The sequence below is a fragment of the Anolis sagrei genome, chromosome 2, assembly GCF_037176765.1.
Source record: "Anolis sagrei isolate rAnoSag1 chromosome 2, rAnoSag1.mat, whole genome shotgun sequence".
In the NCBI taxonomy this organism is placed as follows: domain Eukaryota; kingdom Metazoa; phylum Chordata; class Lepidosauria; order Squamata; family Dactyloidae; genus Anolis; species Anolis sagrei.
The window spans coordinates 14,585,932-14,609,332 of NC_090022.1; the positions used below are offsets into that span (position 1 = coordinate 14,585,932).

The 23,401-nt window shown below is 44.7% G+C and overlaps 2 protein-coding genes across 3 annotated transcripts in view; both read left to right on the top strand.

The window, feature by feature from the left end:
* The window catches only part of LOC132765907 (zinc finger protein 585A-like), a 37,988-nt gene extending 22,363 nt beyond the window's left edge, over window positions 1-15,625 (top strand). The window contains exons 6-10 of the mRNA XM_067464740.1: window positions 4,298-4,408; window positions 7,128-7,221; window positions 8,826-8,911; window positions 9,766-9,886; window positions 10,890-15,625. Coding sequence (XP_067320841.1) covers window positions 4,298-4,408; window positions 7,128-7,221; window positions 8,826-8,911; window positions 9,766-9,886; window positions 10,890-12,718 — 2,241 coding nt within the window. The 3' untranslated portion in view covers window positions 12,719-15,625. The remainder of the gene's footprint in view (window positions 1-4,297; window positions 4,409-7,127; window positions 7,222-8,825; window positions 8,912-9,765; window positions 9,887-10,889) is intronic.
* Window positions 15,626-19,027: 3,402 nt separating this feature from the next.
* LOC132765926 (zinc finger protein 724-like) lies at window positions 19,028-23,401 on the top strand. 2 transcript variants are annotated; one of them, XM_067465423.1, is made up of 2 exons: window positions 19,028-19,185; window positions 19,921-23,401. In XM_067465423.1, the coding sequence occupies exon 2, from the start codon at window positions 20,149-20,151 to the stop codon at window positions 21,376-21,378; it is 1,230 nt and encodes a 409-aa protein (XP_067321524.1). In that variant the 5' UTR covers window positions 19,028-19,185; window positions 19,921-20,148; the 3' UTR covers window positions 21,379-23,401. The 2 variants fall into 2 exon arrangements, with proteins under 2 accessions (XP_067321524.1, XP_067321525.1); XM_067465424.1 differs by having other exon boundaries at window positions 19,924-23,401.

The following is a 23,401-nucleotide window of genomic DNA, read 5'->3' on the forward strand; positions in this document are numbered from 1 at the left end:
ATCAACGGCTGTGGCGCTGAACAGGAGTCCCCCAGCAACACCTTCTGAGTACGACCCTCCAGAAATGACCGGAGCCACTGCAAAGCAGTGCCCCCAAGACCCATCCCTGCAAGGCGCCCCAGAAGGATACCGTGGTCGACGGTATCGAAGGCTGCTGAGAGGTCCAGGAGCACCAACAGGGACACACTCCCCCTGTCTAGCTCCCGGCGCAGATCATCCACTAAGGCGACCAAGACCGTCTCGGTACCATGTCCCGGTCTGAAACCAGACTGTGCCGGATCCAGAATATCCGTGTCTCTCAAGAATACCTGGAGTTGTGAGGCCACCACGCTTTCCATGACTTTGCCCAAGAAGGGGAGATTGGAAACAGGCCGAAAGTTGTCCAATTTAGTGGGGTCGAGTGATGGTTTCTTCAACAGCGGCTTTACAATAGCCTGTTTTAGGCTCGCTGGAATCTTGCCTTCCCGGAGGGAGGCATTAACCACCACCGTTACCCACTCGGCCAATCCCCCTCTGGCCTCCTTCAGAAGCCAGGATGGGCAGGGGTCTAGGATGGACGTGGTGGGTCTCATTCCTCCAAGTATCTTGTCCACATCCTCGGGTTTCACAAACTGAAAAGAATCCAACAAAATTGGACAAGCAGGTGCTTGTGTCACATCCACAGAGACTGCATCTAAAGTGGCGTCCAGCCCAGAGCGGATCAAAGCGACTTTGTCTGCAAAGAACCGAGCAAATGCTTCGCAGCGCGCTGCCGAGTTGTCAGGGCTCCCACCTGCAGTAGGGGGAGTTAAAAGACCTCTGACAACCCGGAACAACTCCGCCGGACGGTTTTTTGCAGACGCAATAGTGGCCGCAAAGAAAATTTTCTTTGCGGCTTTTATTGCCGCGGCATATGCCCTTAAAAAGGACACAAACCGTGTTCGGTTTGACTCGCTTGGGTCCGAGCGCCACACGCTCTCTAGAACCCTCTTCCTTCGCTTCATTGCTGCCAGCTCCTCGGTAAACCAAGGGGCTGGTTTAGCTCGGTTACTTGAGAGGGGACGTTCCGGAGCGATCTTGTCAATGGCCCTGGTCATCTCCCCATTCCAGAGAGCAACCAAGGCCTCGGCATGATCACCTACCGCGGTGGCGGGAAACTCCCCAAGAGCCGTCAGGAATCCATTCGGATCCATTAGCCTCCTGGGGCGGACCATCTTAATGGGTCCCCCACCCTTGCGGAGGTTAGGGGGCGCAGTGAGTCTAAATCTAATCAGGAAGTGGTCGGTCCACGGCAACGGAGAGATGGACAACTCCTCCACACCGCCACCCTGCTCCCATCCCTGGCAGAAAACCAAGTCCAATGTGTGTCCAGCACAGTGGGTGGGGCCAGTTATTTGTTGGGACAGCCCCATGGTTGCCATGGCGGACATGAAGTCCTGAGCTGCACCTGTGAGGGTTGCCTCGGCGTGGATGTTGAAGTCCCCCAGCACAAGAAGCCGTTGGGACTCCACCGCCAGGCTCGAGACCACCCCCGCTAGCTCAGGTAGGGAGACTGTAGTGCAGCGAGGTGGACGGTACACTAACAGAATCCCTATTCTGTCCCGGTCACCCACCCTCAGGTGAACGCATTCAAAATTTGTGGTCTGCGGGATGGGGCTCCTGGTTAGATGGATGGAATCTCTATAGACCACTGCGACTCCGCCTCCCCGTCCTCCGGCTCTTGGTTGGTGTTGCACGGAGAACCCTGGGGGACAAAGCTGGGAGAGATTTACGCCCCCCGCTTCATCCAACCAGGTTTCCGTGATGCACGCCAGGTCTGCCCGCTCCTCCAGGATTAAGTCCTGAATCCAAGTTGTTTTTCCGTTGACAGACCTGGCGTTCAACAACACCACCTTCAAGCCAGAGGGCCCGCTCACCTGGTTACACCGCGATACCTTAGGAGACCTATTGGGAATAGTTAATTTGGAAAAGCGGTCCGAATTAGGCCGAATTCGAGGTCTCCTCCTCCCGCATCTCCTCCTTCCCACCACGACCTCTATGGGGGCCCCTCGGCTAGTGGAACACCTCCCCCCCTCCATGCCGCAGTTATGAGCCATAGGATTAGGATTACTTTCTCCTACGCTTGTTGTTTGTTGTTAACTATGTGCCTTCTGTATAGCTTGAGGGTAATTTTAGACACAATATTTAAATAATTGTGTGTATAGAATCATAGAGTTGGAAGAGACCTCATGGACTATCCAGTCCAAGAAGCAGGAAAATTGCCTTCAAAGCACCCCCGACAGATGGCCATCCAGCCTCTGTTTAAAAGCCTCCAAAGCAGGAGCCTCCACCATGCATGAAAAGGTTGTGTACAAATGGAAAAATGAGAAAGCAAAGGTCTCACTATCTCAGCCTTCTATGAGAACAGTTATGTAATCTTTTGGATAAGAGATTTCCAACTTGTAGTAATACTAGCTTGAAAGGCAATAACAAAAAAGGCAAGCGGAACCAAAGGATCATAGTCCAGATTTTCCAGGGGACGGGAAAGAGACGCGCTCCCCTCAAGGGGGGAGGTGATGACGGCATAGTTTATCGCGCATGCGCACCCAGTCCTCATCAGAGAAGAATTCTTTGTACGCATGCGCGGTGAGGAGGGGAGACGACACAGAAGGACAACAAAAGCTTTTATTCCTCCTTGTGGCCTTTTCAACTCAAAGGGTGCTGAATGCGCATGCGCTTTGGGGGGGTTGACGTCATCCCCAACTAGAGAGTTTGACAGCACGCAGCTCAAGGAGGCTGAATGCGCATGCGCTTCGGAGGGTTGACGTCATCCCCAACTAGAGAGTTTGACAGCACGCAGCTCAAGGAGGCTGAGTGCGCATGCGCGTCAGGGAGATGTAATCATTCCCCGACTTCCGCTTCTAGGGAAGAAACTCGCTCGCAGAACCGGAAGGGGCGGGCCCAAAAAGGGAAATGATATCTAGTGAGAGAACCAGCTTCCTTTTCCGGCTTAAAACAGCTGGAGTAGCAGCTGGGAGTTGCTTCCCCGCCCCTTTTTCTGTTTTGAGGGAAAAGGAGGAGGAGGAGGCGGCGAGGGAGAGAGAGACAGGCAGGCAGCTGGGCCTTTTGTCTTGATCTTGGCCTGGCCATGACAGCATTGACTGGCAAAAAGGTGAGAAGGAAACACCTATTTCTACTGCAGGTAGACGCTTTCAGAGATAGGAGGGACCTACAGGTCAAAGGCAATGGGTTGTTAGGGGCAAAGCAAGAGGAATGGTGGTGAATGCATTGAGAGTCATGGTATATGGCCAAGAATGAAATGCTCTCCCACCATCTTTTGCTTTCCTGAAATATAGAGCAGGCCTGGGCAAACTTGGGCCCTCCAGGTGTTTTGGACTCCAACTCCCACAATTCCTAACAGCCTACCGGCTTTGTGATGGTTCGTAACAGGAGATACATTTAGACAGGTAATCTTTAAATATTTAAAATATTTATATATTTCTCTCCGAGATTTACTATCCTTTTGTAGAGCTTGTAAAACTTATTTATTTAGGCTGGCATTTGAACCTTGCTGATCAAATCTTTCCTTGATTTTAATGTTATGTATTACATGTGTATATTGTGAACCTCTCAGAGCCTTCGGGGAGGGGCAGTATATAAAATTGATAAAAAAATAAATATATATATATTCACCCTTCTCACCCCGAAGGGGACCCAGGGCGGAGCACAGCATATATTCAGCAAAGCTTCAATGGCAGGACAAGAATGTATTATATGCATACATAAACATTAAAAACATTGGTCTCAATATTAAAATACACTGTTTAAAATTGTCTTGATCATCGGTGTCTAATTGAATGGGCCTGGTAATGTTTCCTATCACTGCTTTATTGCACTATCCTGAAAGCTTGGTACCACAGCCAACTTTTTAGCATCCTTCTGAAGGACAGGAGGGAGGGGGCTGATTTGATCTCACCATAGCCACCGAGAAGGCCCTTTCTCTCGTCCCCACCAATCATGCCTGGGACAGAGAGCAGAGCCTCCTCCTCGGATCTTAATCTCCGTGGTGGTTGGATAGTAAAGGGGATGTCTAGCAAATTTGGTCCAGAACCATCAAGCCATGTAGGAATTGTTGTGATACAAACCAACTAAGAAACATACAATCATACTTTGACTTTTATATGTAGTGTTAGACACACACACAGAGAGAAAGGAGGCCTTTTCCACTTTGGATTTCATTGTGAAGCAGCTCCCTACTTCATTAAAGTTTTCAGTACATTGCATTCACAGAGAATCTTTTCTTCTTCTTCTTCTTCTTCTTAGGCTTAGTTTCCGGTGATTTTACTGGATGATGAATCTGGCAAAAGAAGAAAGTATTCCTTCAGCCATGTTGGAAACCACAAGAGAAAACAGCATGAAGGTTAAAAAAGAAGACACAGCCGTTTGTGAGGTAGGAAAGGATCATCATCCTATTCATGTTAAACACAGAGGATAATTCTTGGGAAGAATCACAGAGAATTGTCTGGAGGAGAATGTGCTCAGTTCAGACCTACGGTGCCAGCGCTTCGGGGAGTTTAGCTACCAAGGGGCTTTGAGGCCTCAAGACGGTTGCAGCCAGTTCCATACTCTTTCACCTGTTGCTGAAACCCAACAGACACACAAAGGCTCAGATCCTGGACCTGGTGGTTCAGAAACAGCTTTTGGCTGTCCTTCCCCTGGAGATGAAAAGCTGGTTGAGGGAGTGTGGGGCAAAGATCAGCTCCCTAGCAGCGTCCTTGGCAGAGGGCTACCTCTTAAGCCAAGTAGAGGAGATAAAACAGGAGAAGTGGCAGGTGAGAGAGGCTTATGATCTCTTTAAAAGGTGTTGCAAACACAAATTGAGATTCAGAGAAGGAAGCAGGACTCCTGCTCAATCAAGTGACAGATCAGAGAACAGGGATTTAGCCAATGCTGGGTTAAGTTACATTTCCTCTGAAATGTAAAGCTTGTGGCTTGCATGTTTACGTTTCTAGCATCATCATTGGTGCATCCATCCAGCTAAAAGAAATGTGTTCTGATGTTGCCTGATTTGGCTGTAGTGACGCAAGCCTTAGTTCAGTACTGTTTGGATTGTAATACAATCTTGTATCACAGATACCTTAAACCCTAAGTAATAGTGAACCCCACTTAGAGACTACCTGTGTGCTTGGAATGGAAGAATATCATAGAATAGCACTAGATGACCAAGGTGCATCTACATTGTAGAATTAATGCATCTTGACACCATTTGAACTGCCATAGCTTAATGCTATGGAATACTGAGCTTTACAAGACCTTAGCCATCCCTGCCAAAGAGTTCTAATACTTCACCAAAATACAACTCCCATGATTCCATAGCATTGAGCCATTGCAGTTGGAATCCTTCAACCATAGAGTTGGAAGAGACTGAAAGAGCCATCCAGTTGAACCTCCTGCCATGCAGGAACATTGACTCCAACAACAAAGGAAATTCTTGCTAATGTTTAGTGGTGTCAAACTGCATTAATGTTACAAGGTAGATGCGCCACTAGAGAGGCTCACAAATGTCTTGGGTGAATACTTTTTATGGCATTTATAAGGACTGCCTTTGAAGAATATTAAGACACTACAGCTGGCCCAAAGACCTGCGTCCAGATTGTTAGCTGGGACTGGTGATAAGAAACACACAATTCCCTTGTTAGCAGCAGCTCTTTCAATTACTAGACTCATTCCAGGAACAATCTAGAGTTCTGGTTTTGGCTTTCCATGACTCGAGTCAATGAAGGATTATATTCTCCCAAATGAGGTCCTGCTGCCATGTGGGCATGTCTTGTGGGGCTATGGGAGAGGACTTTTTGTTGGCTGCCCCAACTTCTGAAACACTGTCTCTTGGAATGTCAGACTGACTTTCTCCTTTCAGTCCTTCCATATTTTTATTCCAGCCACCTTCTGGAAACTGTAGAGGGGCTTTTATTAATCTGGTGTTCAATTATATTAAATTTGTCTTTTCACCAATATGCTTTAATTCTACCAGAGGCTTAATTTCTGTTTTGCTGTTGTTTTTGGCATTTTCATATATATATATATATATATATATATATATATATATATATTGTTTTAACTTCAGCTTTTTGTTTTAATTTGGCTTTAATGGCTGCTTAAAATGTTACATTTTTCCAGTCCTGGGAAAAACATGAGATATATATGGATATACTAATGACAGTTGTGTACAACTACCCTGTCCTTCCCTTCTACCCTTGCCTCCATTTATCTGGAAGTTATACAAAGTGGGGATATACAAACTGAGGCCGGAGGTTTAGCACAGCTGGTAAATTGTCAGCAGTTGTAAGATCTATCAACCAAAAAGTTGCAAGTTCGAACCCTGGGTTGGCATAAGGTGCCTACTGTCACCCTAGCTCATTGTTTACCTAAGCAATTCGAAAAGAGCTTTAGCAGTAATTAGAGAAATTAGGTACCGCTAAAAAGCAGGGGAGGTGTTTTATGATGCCATAAAGGAAGAAGATCAGAAAATGCTGGGTGACCAAAAGGAAGGAGGAAGTCCAGACAGCTCTTCGTCATATAGGATAGAGCAACAGCACCCCCTGGATTCAAGCCCAACCTTCCATGGCACCCAAAACAGCTGAAACAAACCACCTCCTGTTCTGTCTGTCTGTGTATTGTCTATACAAAGCAGCATTGAATGTTTGCCAATCATATGTACTGTGATCCGCCCTGAGTCCCCTTTGGAGTGAGAAGGGCGGAATATAAATAAAGTATTATTATTATTATTATTATTATTATTATTATTATCCTGACCTTGTCCTTTTCCATTATTTTAATTTCTAAATGGAGCCACCGGTGGCGCAGTGGGTTAAAGCTTTGTGCCGGCAGGACTGAAGACCGACAGGTCACAGGTTCAAATCTGGGGAGAAGCGGATGAGCTCCCTCTATCGGCTCCAGCTCCTCATGCAGGGACATGAGAGAAGCGTCCCACAGGGATGATAAAAACATCAAATCATCCGGGCATCCCCTAGGCAACGTCCTTGCAGACGGCCAATTCTCTCACAACAGAAGCAACTTGCAATTTCTCAGGTTGCTCCTGACACGACAAAAAATAAATCTAACTGTTTTTCCCCCTTCTATTTCCTATCTTGCTTCTTTTTCTGGTGCAGAAGAAGTTTTTGGAAAGAGTGGCTGAGATGAAGGACCATTCTCCCAAGACCAAGTGGATTGTACAGAACGAGGACGGAGCATCCAGTTCAATGGGTAAACGATGGCGGGACGTGGGATTTTCTGATTTGCTGTCTCCTAGCAATTTAATTTTTTATGTATAATCCGTATCATACCTTTGAAGTTATGTGTATAAGGGAAGAAACGGCAGTGGAAGAAGTGATTCTGTGGGTTAGTATTCTGGTAACCAGACAGTTCTGTGTTTCATCATTGATTCATGGTCCATAGATGGTCATTATCTATGTGGATAATAGCTTGGAACCTGGACTGTATACCCCACAGTCCAGATAACTTTCTCTAACAGCATATTAATGTGTGGAGCCAGGACACCAAACCTTTGACTCATAGACTTTTGGGTTGTTGTTGGTTTTTCAGGCTGTATGACCATGTTCTAGAACAGGAGTCCTCAAACTTTTTAAACAGAGGGCCAGGTCACAGTCCCTCAACTGTTGGAGGAACAGATTATAATTTGGAAAAAAAAAACCCATGAATGAATTCTTATGCACACTGCACATATCTTATTTGTAGTGCAAAAATGAAAACAATTAAAAACAATACAATAATTAAAATGAAGAACAATTTTAATAAATATACACTTATTAGTATTTCAATGGGAAGTGTGGGCCTGCTTTTGGCTGATGAGATAGGATTGTTGTTGGGTTGTTGTAGGTTTTTTCGGGCTATATGGCCATGGTCTAGAGGCATTCTCTCCTGACGTTTCACCTGCATCTATGGCAAGCATCCTCAGAGGTAGTGATGATTTTTGTTGTTGTTGTTGTGTGCTTTCAAGACTTAGGTTGACTCTGAGTGAGGGCTGGGTAAATGACCTTGGAGGGCCGTATCCAGCCTTCGGGCCTTAGTTTGAGGACCCCTATTCTAGAAGCATTCTCTCGTGATGTTTTGCATGCATCTATGGCAGGCATCATGTAAGGTCACAACCTCGGAGAATGTGCAGGAGAGAATGCTTCTAGAGCATGGCCATACCGCCCAAAAACCCTACAATTGTCAAAGGCCATGAAAGCCTTTGACAATTCATAGACTTTTTTTCCCTACTGTTTAAACTTCTTCCTAAATGGCAAATGCATCCAATTATTGAATACCTCTTATCTAAAATGCTCGAGACCAGACATGTTTTGGATTTTTTTGAAATTTCTGAATGCATATATTTTCATATAAATGTATTTATATTTTCATATAAATAATAATAAAATTAAATAAGACAATCAGACGAGTAAGACCAACAGGATTGACGAAGTGGAACTGAAAATTAGAACTATGAGTTAGCGAACGCTGATCATGTAGGAGGAGGAATTGGGTTTGTATTGGTTTTATTGATTTTATTGATTTTATTCGTATAGTGCATGAATTGTTGTTAACTGTGAATTGATGTAATTTTGCGTTTGATTGTTCTGTGATGCAGGCATCAAATTGTGCCTTTGCTTTTGTAAGCTGCCCTGAGTCCTCTTCGGGGTGAGAAGGGCGGGGTAAAAGAACCCCGAAATAAATAAATAAATAAATAAATAAATAAATATTATTATTATTATTATATTTATTATTATATTTGCATCTCCGTGGAGAGCTATGATGAAATCAGAAATGTAGTGAATTGGCTCCCCCCCCCCCCCTTCTGTTCCTCACAGGAGATGCAGTGAAGACATGGTCAATATATACAAGCACATCTCTTCATGGTGATGCTCCCAAAGCAGCCTTGGTGAGACCAGATCAGGTAAGGGGCTGGATCCTCATTAGGAAAAGAAGAGGAGTGGGTTGCTGTGAGTTTTCTGGACTGTATGAGAATGTTCTTGAAGCATTCTCTCCTGACGTTTCACCTGCATCTATGGCAGGCATCCTCAGAGGTTGTGAAGTCTATTGGAAACTAGGCAAGTGGGGTTTATAGTGGGGTGGAATGTCCAGGGTGGGAGAAATAACTCTTGTCTGTTTGAGGCAAGTGTGAATGTTGCAATTGGCCACCTGGTTTTGGAACCAGGCTTTCGGCTAGTGGACACAGCAACACCAGGGAGTTCGAACTGGATCATACGACTGTTATGATAATTAGAAACCGCTATGTGATGTGATTATTTAACTAATGTTACTGTTTTTAAATTTTTTATATATTCATGGTTTTATATTGTTGTCTGTTGATATTGTGGCATTGAATTGTTGCCTGTGTTAGCCGCTCCGAGCCGCCCCTGGGGGGGTTGAGAAGGGTGGGGTAGAAATGCTGTAAATAAATGATTAGCATTTAATGGCCTTGCAGCTTCAAAGCCTGGCTGTTCCCTGCCTGGGGGAATCCTTTGTTGGGAGGTGTTAGCTGGCCCTGATTGTTTCGTTCCCAGAAAACTCATAGCGACCAAGTAATTCTAGCCATGAAAGCCTTTGACAACACAAAGAAGAGGAGTGTTTGGGTATCTACATCCTCCTTGCGTCCCAGTGTTTTCTTTGGTTTTTTCAAGGAAATGCCCTGCAATGCCATGTAAAGATTTAATTTCTTTCTTTCTTTGGGGAGTCCCCTGCTACATCTCTCTCTCTCTTTTTGATTGATTGGTCTTTTTTGCTCAGGGATACTGTGTCTTTCCTCAGGTGACTTTTGAAGATGTGGCTGTGTATTTCACAGAGGAGGAGTGGGCCCTCCTGGATCCAGACCAGAGGGCCCTTCACTGGGAAGTCATGGATGAGAATTTGGGTCTCGTATCCTCTTTAAGTAAGTCTGTCAGGAGAGAGGGAAACCTATGTGGCGAGAAAGGATTCAAAACCGTGTCAGACGTGCTGCTAAGCATGCATTGCTGGGTTGGGAACGTCATCAAAGCTGCCCAAAACCTGGGTAGACTTAATGCGCAGGTCATTGTAACTCTTATCAAAAAGGAATTATCCTCTTCTTTGAGTAAATTGGTGAAAGGCAAGAGCTTAGTCCATCCTAAGGGTAAAGGTAAAGGTTTCCGCCTGACATGAAGTCCAGCCGTGTCCAACTCTGGGGTGTAGTGCTCATCTCCATTTCTAAGCTGAAGAGCCAGCGTTGTCCGTAGACACCTCCAAGGTCATGGGGCCAGCATGACTGCATGGAGCACCGTTACCTTCCATCCTAGCTTTTTTGAATGCCTGGCTTGGGAAATGGCAGCAGTAACTAGAGTATTTATATTCCACCCTTCTCACCCCAGAGGGTACTCAGATCAAATCACATAACACATATACGGCCGTTACACACTGACAAGACTTAGACAACTGTACATAGATAGAGGAATATATAGGCTTTCCATCTTTGGCATCTTGGAGGCTTGTGCTCTGTTCCGGCTGTCACTCGACTTTTCCTGCCGAAGAGCTTTTGTCATAAACTTCCTCCTTGATCAAATCACCTGCTTTTTTCTGGCATTTCCTTATGGGTGCCTTAAATACCTCCCTGCTTAAACGGTACCTATTTATAAACCGCTTCGAGTCCCCCTCAGGGTGAGAAAAGCGGTATACAAATACTGTAAATAAATATACAAATACTGCAAATCTTCTCACGTTGTTTTTGAAACTGCTAGGTTGGCAGAAGCTGGGCTAAAGGCCAGGAGCTCACCCTGACCCAGGCTTCGAACTGTCAGTCTTTCTGTTGGCAAGATTTATTGCAGCTGGTGGTTAACCTGCAGTTCTAAAGCCTGGCCTGTTGCCATTTGGACTCCAGTCTTCTATCTTATGCTATGTCTGTTTATTTTTCTCCTTTTAAGGTGGAGATGGACAAGAAAATGCCAATGAAGAGGATCCATATTGGATCAGTGACTTATTTGGGATCTCACATCAAGAAATAACACAAAAAGGGAAAGAAAAGAATAAATGTCCTTGTGTTGCGTGCGAAGGACTCTTCACATCTAAAGCTAGCGTTAATCGTCACAGGAAAACCCGCACAGTTGAAAAATCTTCTAAAGGTGGTGACCGTGGAAAGTCCCACAGCTTCAGGAAATGCCTGATTTCCCATGAGAAGATTCCCTCAAAAGAGAAACCTTTTAAGTGCTCAGAGTGTGGGAAGAGCTTTGTCTGGAGGTCGCATCTCATGATACACCGAAGGACCCACACAGGGGAGAAACCATTTAAATGCCTGTGGTGTGGAAAGAGCCTAAGCCGGAGGTCACACCTGATGGATCATCTAAGGACTCACACTGGTCAGAAACCATTTAAGTGCTCCGAGTGTGGGAAGAGGTTCAGTCAGAAAAGGAGCCTCACTTGCCATCAGGCCACTCACACGGGAGAAAAACCATTCAAATGTTTGGAGTGTGGGAAAAGGTTCAGCCAGAAGAGAAACCTCATTCACCACCAGGCAACGCACACCGAGAAGAAACCCTTTGAGTGTTTAGAGTGTGGGAAAAGTTTCAGTCAGAAAAGAAAGCTCACACATCACCAGGCGACTCACACTGAGAAGAAACCATTTGAATGCGCAGAGTGTGGGAAAAGTTTCTTTTGGAAAATCAGCCTTATGCATCACCAAGCTATGCACACCGGGGAAAAACCATTCAAATGCATGGAGTGTGGGAAAAGTTTCAGTCGGAAAGCAGGGCTTTCTTGTCACCAAGCCGTGCACACTGGAGAGAAACCATTTAAATGCCTGGAGTGTGGGAAAACATTCAGTTGGAAGACGGGCCTCACATACCATCAAGCGACACATACCGGAGAGAAACCATTTGAATGCTCAGAGTGTGGCAAAACTTTCCGTTGGAAGACAGGCCTCACCTATCACCAAGCCACGCACACAGGGGAGAAGCCCTTTAAATGCTTGGAGTGTGGAAAGAGTTTCAACTGGAAGATGGACCTGGTTCGGCACCAAGCCATTCATGTGGGGGAGAAACTATTTAAATGTTTGGAGTGCGGGAAAAGCTTCAGCCAGAAAAGGAATCTCGCTCATCACCAAGTAATGCATTCAGGGGAGAAGCCGTACAAATGCTCGGAGTGTGGGAAGAGCTTCAGTTGGAAAATTGACCTCAGCCGTCACCAGGCCATTCACACAGGGGAGAAACCCTTTAAATGCTTGGAGTGTGGGAAGAGCTTCACTCAGAAGACGGGCCTCACTTACCATCAAGCGACACACACGGGGGAGAAGCCATTCAAATGCTTGGAGTGTGGGAAAAGCTTCAGTTGGAAGACGGGCCTCACCTACCATCAAGCCACGCACTCAGGGGAGAAACCATATAAATGCTTGGAGTGTGGAAAGTGCTTCAGCCAGAAAAGGAGCCTCAACCACCACCAAGCCATGCACACAGGGGAGAGGCCCTTCAAATGCCTGGAGTGTGGAAAGAGCTTCAGTTGGAAGATGGACCTTGTTCGGCACCAAACGACGCACACAGGGGAGAAACCCTTTAAATGCTTGGAGTGTGGGAAGTGTTTCACGCAGAAGACGGGCCTCACGCGCCACCAAGTGACGCACACTGGGGAGAAGCCCTTCAAGTGCTCGGAGTGTGGCAAAAGCTTCAGCCGAAAGATGCATCTCACTCGTCATCAAGCCATGCACACAGGGGGAACTCCTTTGGGTAAAGTCAAGGAGGAAATTGTATCAGTCATAATCTAGCATCAGGCCTCACTTTGCATGAATCCAGAGAGAAATCTTGGACACACAGAACTGGAAGAAACTCAAAGGTCCATCCGGTCCAACCCCCTGCCATCCAGGAACATTGAATCAAGACACCCTCAACAGAGGCCATCCAACCTCTGCTTAAAACTGCCAGAGAAGGAGACTCCTCTACACTCGCACTCCCTGTCAGAAAGTTCTTCCTAATGTTTTGGTGGAATCTTTTTCCCCCTGCAATTTGAATCCGTTGCTCTGTGTCCTAGTCTCTAGAGCAGCAGAAAACAATGGGACATCCTTTCAAATATTTAAACATGATTGTGATATCCCTTCTTGGTCTCTTTTTTCCCAGCTCCTTCACCCATTCCTCATAGGGATTCACATTTTCTAGACTTTTGATCATTTTAGTCACTTTTCTCTGGACCTTTTCCACTTTGTCAGCATAACCTTCTTGGACTGTGGTGCCTAGAATTGGTGAGATCTGACCAAAGCAGAATAGAATGAGCTTATGGCTTCCCTTGACATCTCCCCCCCCCCCCCCCAATGATCTAGACACATTATGTGACATTAAAGAGAAAACATTTTGGAAATCTTGTTCCCATTTATCAACTACACTGGATCGTCTCTCCACAGGAGATCTACCATAATCTCATCTGAAGTTTTGGAATAGTAACTATAAACTCTGACTGGTTTTGTTATGTACTCATGGTGAGTGATCATTGAATTTCTTATAAACAAGGACAGGGTGGCTGTGGGGGTGATTATAATAAATGTATGGCTGAAATAGTTTTATATATAAAACTAATAATAATAATACTTTATTTGTATCCCCCCCCCCCCCATGTCCCTGACAAACAATGGCAAACATCCAAACACATGATACTGACATAAAATCCCAGAAAAACCCCACATATAAAAGTGGCATTAAAACCTAAAATCAAATTAAAAACCTGGCATCAGTAAATTAATCTTGATATCAATAAATTAAACTACTCATAGACAAACAAAATTCTGTAATAACAAATCTAAACAAAATATCCACACTAGTTTACATTTTGAAAAACAAATTAGTGGGGAAAAGAATTCATAAATATTCATACTACAAGGTTACAAGGCATGTAGCTCTTGCGGGGAATTTTCGTGGGAGAAGTTGGTATCACTGCCGTGTAGCAGGAAGCCTGTGGAAGCGAATGAGCAGTGCCAGTCATCAGTAGCTCATCAACTGGCATTGTGGTGAAGGTTAGAGATGAGCATCCTCATTCAGTTTCCCTCCAAGTGCAAAGTTCACATTGTAATGCGCTACCGAAGTGCTAAGGACATGAACACCACTGCAATTCATAGTGAAAGTTTATGGAGAGTACATAATGTCAAGACAGTATGTGACAAAATGGGTACAGAATATATTGTGAGACTGAAGAAACTTCACAGAGTCATCCAAAACAAATGTCATGGGATGCTGATAGCGGGAGACTGTCTCCTTCATGACAATACTTGTCTGCACACCGCTCATGCAACACAGGAGTTGTTGACTTCATTTGGTTGGGATGTTTTAAGCCACCCCTCTCACAGCCCCGATCTCACACCTAGTGACTATCATCTGTTCACTAAATTGAAGGAACACTGGGTGGAAAACACTTTTCCGATGATGAGGTGAAAATCAAAGTGACAAATTGGCTGAAAAAGGCGGAGGGAAACTTCTATGACAGGCATCAAAAACTTTCCCAAGGATGACAAAATGTATTGAACTGAATGGTGATTATGTGGAAAAATAATGTAATACCTATGCTACAATCCATGTACATTTCATTAAAATATATTCATTCTTTTATTTAAAAAAATCTTGTAACCTTACTTTCTGGAGACCCTCGTTCATAAGTGTGAATTTAGAGCTCTGGAGATGGAAGGACTCTATGAAAGGAAATGAATCCAAACTGAATGGCAGGTGCTCACTGAATTCTGGAAAATGTAGATCAAGAATTGTCGAAGTCTTTCATGGCCGGAATCACTGGGTTGTTGTAGGTTTTTTCGGGCTATATGGCCATGGTCTAGAGTCATTCTCTCCTGACGTTTCGCCTGCATCTATGGCAAGCATCCTCTACGGCAAGCATACCTCTGAGGATGCTTGCCATAGATGCAGGTGAAACGTCAGGAGAGAATGCCTCTAGACCATGGCCATTTAGCCCGAAAAAACCTACAACAACCCAGATCACGAATTATTTGCAGGGTTCCCCAACACAAATGATTTGAGTTTGACGCTATCCTTAAATTATAAGGGTTTGTGATTTTATAGCAGAGTGGACTAGAACGGACATTATTTTGTTCTGAATTTTAAAAATATAACACTTTTTTTTTCTTATCAGTTGAGGTTAGTTGACAATGGGCCACAACTTTTGTGTAAAATATGAACAGTAGAAAAAAAATATTAACTAAACGTAGAAATACTTATACATAGTAGATTTTGAGTTTTGTTGTCAAAGTTATGAGTAACTCATCTTCTCCTGCCTGATGAATACATTTTTCATGCCTAAGTCTCATTTTCAGACAGGAATATTATCAGCACGAGGAATGACATCTCAAAGACTTGACAGTGATCTAATGTTAAGAAAGACCTCACAACCTCTGAGGATGCCTGCCACAGATGTGGGTGAAATGTCAGGAGAGAATGCTTCTGGAACATGGCCACACTGCTTGGAAAACTCACAGCAACCCAAAGACCATAAATATGAGCACAGCATTCAGACTGATTGACGTGCCCCAGATGTTACTGCTGTCTTTTCCAATTTGTTAACATAAGCCAATTTCGGAGCTGGTATATGAAATGTCTGTGATCATCCCAGCAGTTGACCCAAAATAATTCTGTCATAAACAAAATGTGCATGGATCTCCTAAAATAAAATAGGAAAAAAGACAGGCACTGTGGTCTTTATTTAGTTAGGATGTATCTACTGTCTTTTTCTGTCATTCATTGTAAAGGAAAAATAATCAAGTGATGAAGGCGAGTATAGTATAGATGGCCCTCTAAAGAAGGAGTCACCACCACAGCCTGTGGCAGAGAGTTCCACCGCTGAACAGCTCTCACAGGAAGTTCTTCCTCATGTTTATGCTCTTACCGATTGATTCGATATTCATGTTCCACTTACCCACATTCCAAAAAATATTCTCACCTATATAATTTTTTGGTCCTGTCTGAATGTTCCAGCGTGAGTCTGTGGTATACATCTTCCCCAAATATAGGGTTTGGTATTCTCCACAGTTTCAGGAATCCATGGGAAAGTGTCCTGGAACATATCCTCCCAAAGTACAGCATTCCTACATTGATCATAGAATCCTAGAGTTGGAAGAGACCTCATGGGCCATCCAGTCCAATCCCCTGCCAAGAAGCAGGAAAATCGCATTCAAAGTACCCCTGACAGATAGCCATCCAAAGAAGGCGCCTCCACCACAGTCTGTGGCAGAGAGTTCCACTGCTGAACAGCTCTCACAGTCAGGAAGTTCTTCCTCATGTTCAGATGGAATCTCCTCTCTTGTAGTTTGAAGCCATTGTTCCTTTGCGTCCTAGTCTCCAAGGAAGCAGAAAACAAGCTTGCTCCCTCCTCCCTGTGGCTTCCTCTCACATATTTATACATGGCTATCATATCTCCTCTCAGCCTTCTCTTCTTCAGGCTAAACATGCCCAGCTCCTTAAGCCACTCCTCATAGGGCTTGTTCTCCAGACCCTGAATCATTTTAGTCGCCCTCCTCTGGACACATTCCAGCTTGTCAATATCTCTCTTGAATTGTGGTGCCCAGAATTGGACACAATATTCCAGGTGTGGTCTAACCAAAGCAGAATAGAGGGGTAGCATTGCTTCCCTAGATCTAGACACTATGCTCCTCTTGATGCAGGCCAAAATCCTATTGGCTTTTTTTGCCGCCACATCCCATTGTTGGCTCATGTTTAACTTGTCTACGAGGACTCAAGATCTTTTTCACACGTACTGCTCTCAAGCCAGGCATTGTCCCCCATTCTGTATCTATTTAATTCTCAAAGTTTCTTAGCCAATTGTAGATGTTTGCTTGGCATACTTGGAAGTGCTGTTTTTGTGATGTACAAATGTAACATGCCAGGCATGACAATAAATCACCCTGTAACAAAAAAATCAAAAAAACAAAAAAAAAGGGGGGGGGGAATAAATACAGAATAATGATATAAGTGCATTAATGGTGTCTTAATATGTTTTGGAAAATTAAGTGACCTTCCTTGCCATTGAAATCACTCTGATATTGATTTGGGATGAGGAAGAGGACATGGATGGCCTGCCACAACTGGAATGGCTTTGCCCATCTGTTGAACACATGTGCACATTTTTCCTCATTTACCAGACTCCCAAATAAGATGGGTAATTGTCCACAAGCATGTGGACAATTTCAACAGAAAGGAGGAAACCATGAAAATGAACAAAATCTGGCTACCAGTATTTTAAAAAACTCTAAAATTACAACAGCAAAATAACAGAGAGGAAACAATCAAGGACATCTAATCACCTCACAACAAAAGATTGCCCCAGGCACTGCCAGGCCATCAAATGCTAATCAAGGTGGTCAGTTGAAACATTCACACCTAGCTCCAACAGACAAGAGTTCTTTGTCCCACCCTGGTCATTCCACAGATATGTAAACCCATTTATAATTCCAACAGACCTCACTATCTCTGAGGTTGCTTGCCATAGATGCAGGCGAAATGTCAGGAGAGAATGCCTCTAGAACATGGCCATATAGCACGAAAAAACCTACAACAACCCAAGATGGGTATCACTGCTTCCATTTTCCTCTCTTCTTTTAAAAGAAAAGCTCTTCATTTTCTTTTCAAATTTTGCCTGATGTACTTCAAGGAGAGAGAACAAGACCTGCACACAAGTCGCATTTAATCTTGTGATATTCAACCTGTAATACAAAGGGCTATTTTAAGGATACCGGCATAAGGTACATCTACACCTGGCATGGGTAAACTTTGGGGGCCTCACGCTAGCACTTCCTGCTAAGAAGACTGGCTGCCCAGTGATGGATGGATGGATGGATGGATGGAATGGGGGAAGGAAGGGTGAAATGGAAAGGGGAAGGAAAAATAAGGAAGAAAGGGGGAAGAGATGGATGGATGGATGGAAGGAAGGAAGGAGAGAAGGAAGGACAAAAGGGTGGAAGAGAATGGAGGGAGGGAGAAAAGACAAAAGGGAAAGAAGGAAGGAAGGACAAAAGGTAGGAAAGGAATGGAGGAAGGGAGCAAGGAAAGATGAAAAGGGAAGGAAGGAGAAAGAGGAAAAGAGGGAAGGAGAGCGGGAAGAGGGAAGAAAAGAAAGGAGGGAGGGAAGGAAGGAGGAAGGAAAGAGAGAAGGAAGGAAGGAAGGAAAAAAGGTTGGAAGGGAATGGAGGAAGGGAGGGAGGAAAGATGAAAAGGGAAGGAAGGAGAAAGAGGAAGAGAGGGAAGGAGAAAGGAAAGAGGAGGGTGGTGGAAGCTCCTTCTTTGGAAGCTTTTAAACAGAGGCTGGATGGCTATCTGTCAGGGGTGCTTTGAATGCAGTATTCCTGCTTTTTTGCAGGGGGTTGGACTGGATGGCCCATGAGGTCTCTTCCAACCCTATGATTCTATATAATCCATTTCAAAACAGATAATCTGGGATAGATGACCTTTCTGGAAGGACTTCAAGGAACATCCCTTTTACAAAACGGGAAGAGGCTTTTCCTCAAATTCCTCAATTCCTCCATCTGTGAGCATGTCTTCACTTCCTTTTTCCTTACAGCTTCTTCATTGGCAGCATCCGCACTACTTCAATTGTCATGTCTGCATGCTATGGGATAATGGGAGTTCCCTGCCAAAGGGTGCTGGTGTCCCACCAAACTACAAATTCCACCATTCCATAGCATTTGGGCATGGCATTTCAAACTGCATTCGCTTGGCATGGGCAAACTTTGGTCCTTGAGGAGTTTTGGGTTTGAGCCTGCCACTTTTGGACTCTCACTTGCTGAGGTGTTCCAGCGAGTGTCTCTGTAGATCTTAGACCTCTGAGAATGCCTGCCATGGATGCCATAGATGTAGGCAACATGTCAGGAGAGAATATAGACAACAAATGTTGGAAGCTTAAGCGGCCAAGGGGGAAAAGGAAAGGGCCTGAGGCCAGGAATGGTGGGAGTTGAAGTCCAAAACAACTGGAGGGCCAAAGTTTGCCCATGCCTGGTGTAGATGCATCTACTGTGAGATCCCACCCTTGCCCTTCCATTGACACAAAGCAGCCCTGTGTTTGGTGGGGCCTGGTCCTGACACACAGTTGGCCTCCAAAGCACCATGGAGCCCATCCTGCTTCCTAGAGAGGCAGGGCATTGTTTTGCCCAGGAAGTCCTGGGAGAGAGCAAACCAAGGAGCGTCGATTCCGCTTCCGCTTCTCTCTTTGGTGAAGCAGGAAGAGTGAAAGCAGGGGAAGAGGAGCCACGAGGAGGTAGGGATGCCATGCTGGGGCTGCAATATTGGCCTGATGGAGAGCTTTAGAATCCAAGAGTTGGAAGAGACCTCCTGGGCCATCCAGTCCAACCCCATTCTGCCAAGAAGCAGGAATATTGTATTCAAATCACCCCTGACAGATGGCCATCCAGCCTCTGTTTAAAAGCTTCCAAAGAAGGAGCCTCCACTTGGGGAACAGGATGCAATGCTGGGTTGCAAGATTGTATCCTCTGACGATGCTTGCCATAGATGCAGGCGAAACGTCAGGAGAGAATGCCTCTAGAACATGGCCATATAGCCCCAAAAGAACAACAACCCTACAACAACCCATTGTTTTATTTGCTTGCTTGTTTGTTAATGTATTGTTGTATTTGTATTTGACGAGCTTGACCTCATGTAAGCAGTCCTAAGTCCCTTCGGGGAGATGGTGGCAGGGTATAAATAAAGTTATTATTATTATTATTATTATTATTATTATTATTAGGAACAATTTTTATATATCCATGCAAAAGCTTTCAGTTTTTCATTAAAGTCCATTTTCAGGGTTTTTTTTTCCAACCTGTACTTTTTTGTTTTGTTTGCCTTCAAATAATTTCCAGCCTATAGTGAACCAAAAGTGTTTGTACTGGGCAGGGATTCAAGCCCAGTAATAAAACCACTACAACACCTACGCCAGGCTGGCTCCCTGCCCATAAATAGAACATGTTTAATAATTGGTTTTTTTCTCTACAAGCAGGTAATGGGAAAGAACTCTTACGTAGCTTTCTATGAAAGATGGAGCAGGAATAAAGTGGATTAAGTGGAAAATAAGTCAACAAGTAGGATGAGAACTCCCTCCATTTCTCTGATGTCCATGACTGTCTGATCCAAGAAGGTGAGAAAAGCAGAAGGCGTTCACTGTTTGGGAAAACTCAACAATTTCAAATACTGAATGAGCAGAGAGCAAGAGCCATAGAAAACCATGGAGTCTGAAAATAGTATCAGTCCAACTGTTTCCTCACACAAGAGAACCCGCAGAGGGGGCAAATCATTTAAATGCACAGAATGTGGTAAGAATTTCAACAATAGAGGATATCTTACTAGACATCAAAGGATACATACAGGAGAGAAACCATATCAGTGCACAGAATGTGGGAAGAGTTTCAGCATAAGAGGAAGCCTTACTGTCCACCAAAGAATTCACAGTGGAGAGAACCCATATCAATGCCTGGAGTGTGGAAAGAGTTTCCGTGCTTCTGGATGTCTGACAAAACATCAACGACTTCATACAGGTGAAAAGCCTTATAAATGCACGGAGTGCAAAAAGAGCTTCCGATTAAGCTGTAACTTACTTTTACATAAACGAATCCACACAGGAGAGAAACCATATAAATGCCTAGAGTGTGGAGAGAGCTTCAATAACAGAGGAAGTCTTACTGGCCACCAAAGAATCCATACAGGGGAAAAACCATGTACATGCGAAGTGTGTGGAAAGAGCTTCCGTTTAAGTACTATCCTTTCTGCACATCGAAGAGTCCACACAAAGAAGAAACCACATAAATGTATGGAATGCGGAAAGAGCTTCGGTTCGAGTCAAGAGCTTACTTTGCATCGAAGACTCCACACAGGAGAGAAACCATATAAATGCCTGGAGTGTGGAAGGACCTTCCGAGAATCAGGGCAACTAACTCTGCACCAGAGAACCCACACAGGGGAGAGACCATATACCTGCCTGGAGTGTGGAAAGAGCTTCCGCCAAAAGCCGCATCTTAATACACATCTGAGAATCCACACGGGGGAGAAGCCATATAAATGCCTAGAATGTGGAAAGAGCTTCAGTAATGGCGGAAATTTCAGTAATCATAAAAAAAACCACACTGGGGAGAAACCGTATAAATGCATGGAGTGTGGAAAGAACTTCCGCTTGAGTACCAGCCTTACTATGCACCAAAGAACCCACACGGGTGAGAAACCATATAAGTGCACCACCTGTGGGAAAAGTTTCAGTCAACATTCACACCTTTCCATCCACCGGAGAAGCCACACAGGAGAGAAACCATATCAATGCACGGAATGCGGAACGCATTTCAGCTGTAAAGATAGCGTTACTCGTCATGAAAGGATGCATGCGCAGGAAAAAACATCCAAATGCATAGAGGGAGCAAAGACCTCCAGTGAAAAGAGGAAACCGAGCTTCAAAAAACCATTGTAGAGCTTGTTCCAAGTTCTCATCAGAATTTTCCTAATTGGGTGTTTATTAAAGTTTGGGTCTTCTGGCCCTTTCCCATAAATTAAGTATGTATGCATGCTAGATTTTAAATCAGCTTCCTCAAGAACTATGCGTGTTTGATTATCGAAATGCATCCATGCTTTTAACCAAATTGGAATAGCAGCTTTAAAGGGCTGTTGAATAGATGGAAAATCTGTGGATGCGCAGATCCAACTATATGTCCAGATCTGTGGCTTTCTGGAGAAAAACATACCTTACTAACAAAATGGGAAGGCTTTATTTCAAAAGCATACATTGGGGTACAAAACAAAATTCCAACTGACAGTTTACACTTCCAATCCCTCACCCTGGCCCTCCCCTTCATTGCTCCCGTTTCCATCGCAACCCTCTCCCTTGTTTCAAATATACACAGGCCAGGTCTAAGGTATGGCCTAATTTCCTGGCTTCACGCAAAGTTTGGGTCTTCTACCACTTTTCTATACATTAGAATTATAGAATCAAAGAGTTGGAAGAGACCTCATGGGCCATCCAGTCCAACCCCCTGCCAAGAAGCAGGAATATTGCATTCAAATCACCCCTGACAGATGGCCATCCAGCCTCTGTTTAAAAGCTTCCAACGAAGGAGCCTCCACCACACTCCGGGGCAGAGAGTTCCACTGCTGAACGGCTCTCACAGTCAGGAAGTTCTTCCTAATGTTCAGATGAAATCTCCTCTCTTGTAGTTTGAAGCCATTGTTCTGCGTCCTGGTCTCCAGGGAAGCAGAAAACAAACTTGCTCCCTCCTCCCTGTGGCTTCCTCTCACATATTTATACATGGCTATCATATCTCCTCTCAGCCTTCTCTTCAGGCTAAACATGCCCAGCTCCTTAAGATGCTTCTCATAGGGCTTGTTCTCCAGACCCTTGATCATTTTAGGTATGCATGCAAGCCACATTTTAAATCAGCTCCTTCAAAAACTATGGGGCTTTGATTATCAGATGGATCAATTTTTTTGACCAATTCAATATAGCTGCTTCAGAGGGCAGTTGAATAGATGGAAAATCCATGGGTGTAGAGCAGGTATGGGCAAACCCACCTGGGAGCCAAATGCAGCCCCTTGGGCTCTTTTCTCAGTCCCTCCTCTCTCACACTATCCCATCCTTCCTTCTCTCTTTCCTTCCTCCTTCCCTCCCTTCTTTCTTTACCTTCCTCTTTCTCCCTCCTTCCTCCCTCCTTCCCTCGTGCTCTTTCTCCTTTCCTTTCCTTTCCTTTTGTCTTTCCTCCCTCTAGCCCGTTCCACACTTCCTTCCATCTTCTCTTCCTCCTGCCTTCTCTTTTCCCTTCCTCCTTTCCTCCTGGGGATGTTTAGCCGAGAGAAGAGAGGGAACATGAGAACTATGTTTTGAGATTCAAGGGTGTCCCATTGAGGAGGAGGCGGGGAACTGACTTTCTGCTGCACTAGAGACCAGGGCACAAGGGAACAATAGTTTCAAATGGCAGGGAAAGAGATTCGACTGAAAAGTTTAGGAAGAACTTCCTGAGAATAAGAGGTGTTGGAGAGCGGCATAGTCTGTCTCGGAGTATGATGGAGTCTCCTTTTCAGGAGACTTTTCTGCAGAAGCTGTTAGGAGTGCTTTGATTGTGCCTCCTTGCATGGCAGGGGGTTGGACTGGATGGCCTTTGGGGGTCTCGTTGAGCTCTAGGATTATCTATCAGAAGTAGGCAATATGGGGTCTAATGAATACACTTTTTCCTCTCCCATCCTCATCCTGACTGAGGCTAACCCTTTTGGGATCCAAATGTTTTCCATCTTTCCTTCACTTGCTGCCTCTGAAAGAGAGAAGGAAAGGGGAGAATGGGCAGCCTGCCAATCCCACTCTGACCTGCTATGCGGCCCCCAAGTTTGAAAATTTGCCGTGCCTGATGTAGAGAGAACCGTAACTGGGATGCTGTAGGTTTTCCGGGCTATATGGCCATGTTCTAGAGGCATTTTCTCCTGACGTTTCGCCTGCATCTATGGCAAGC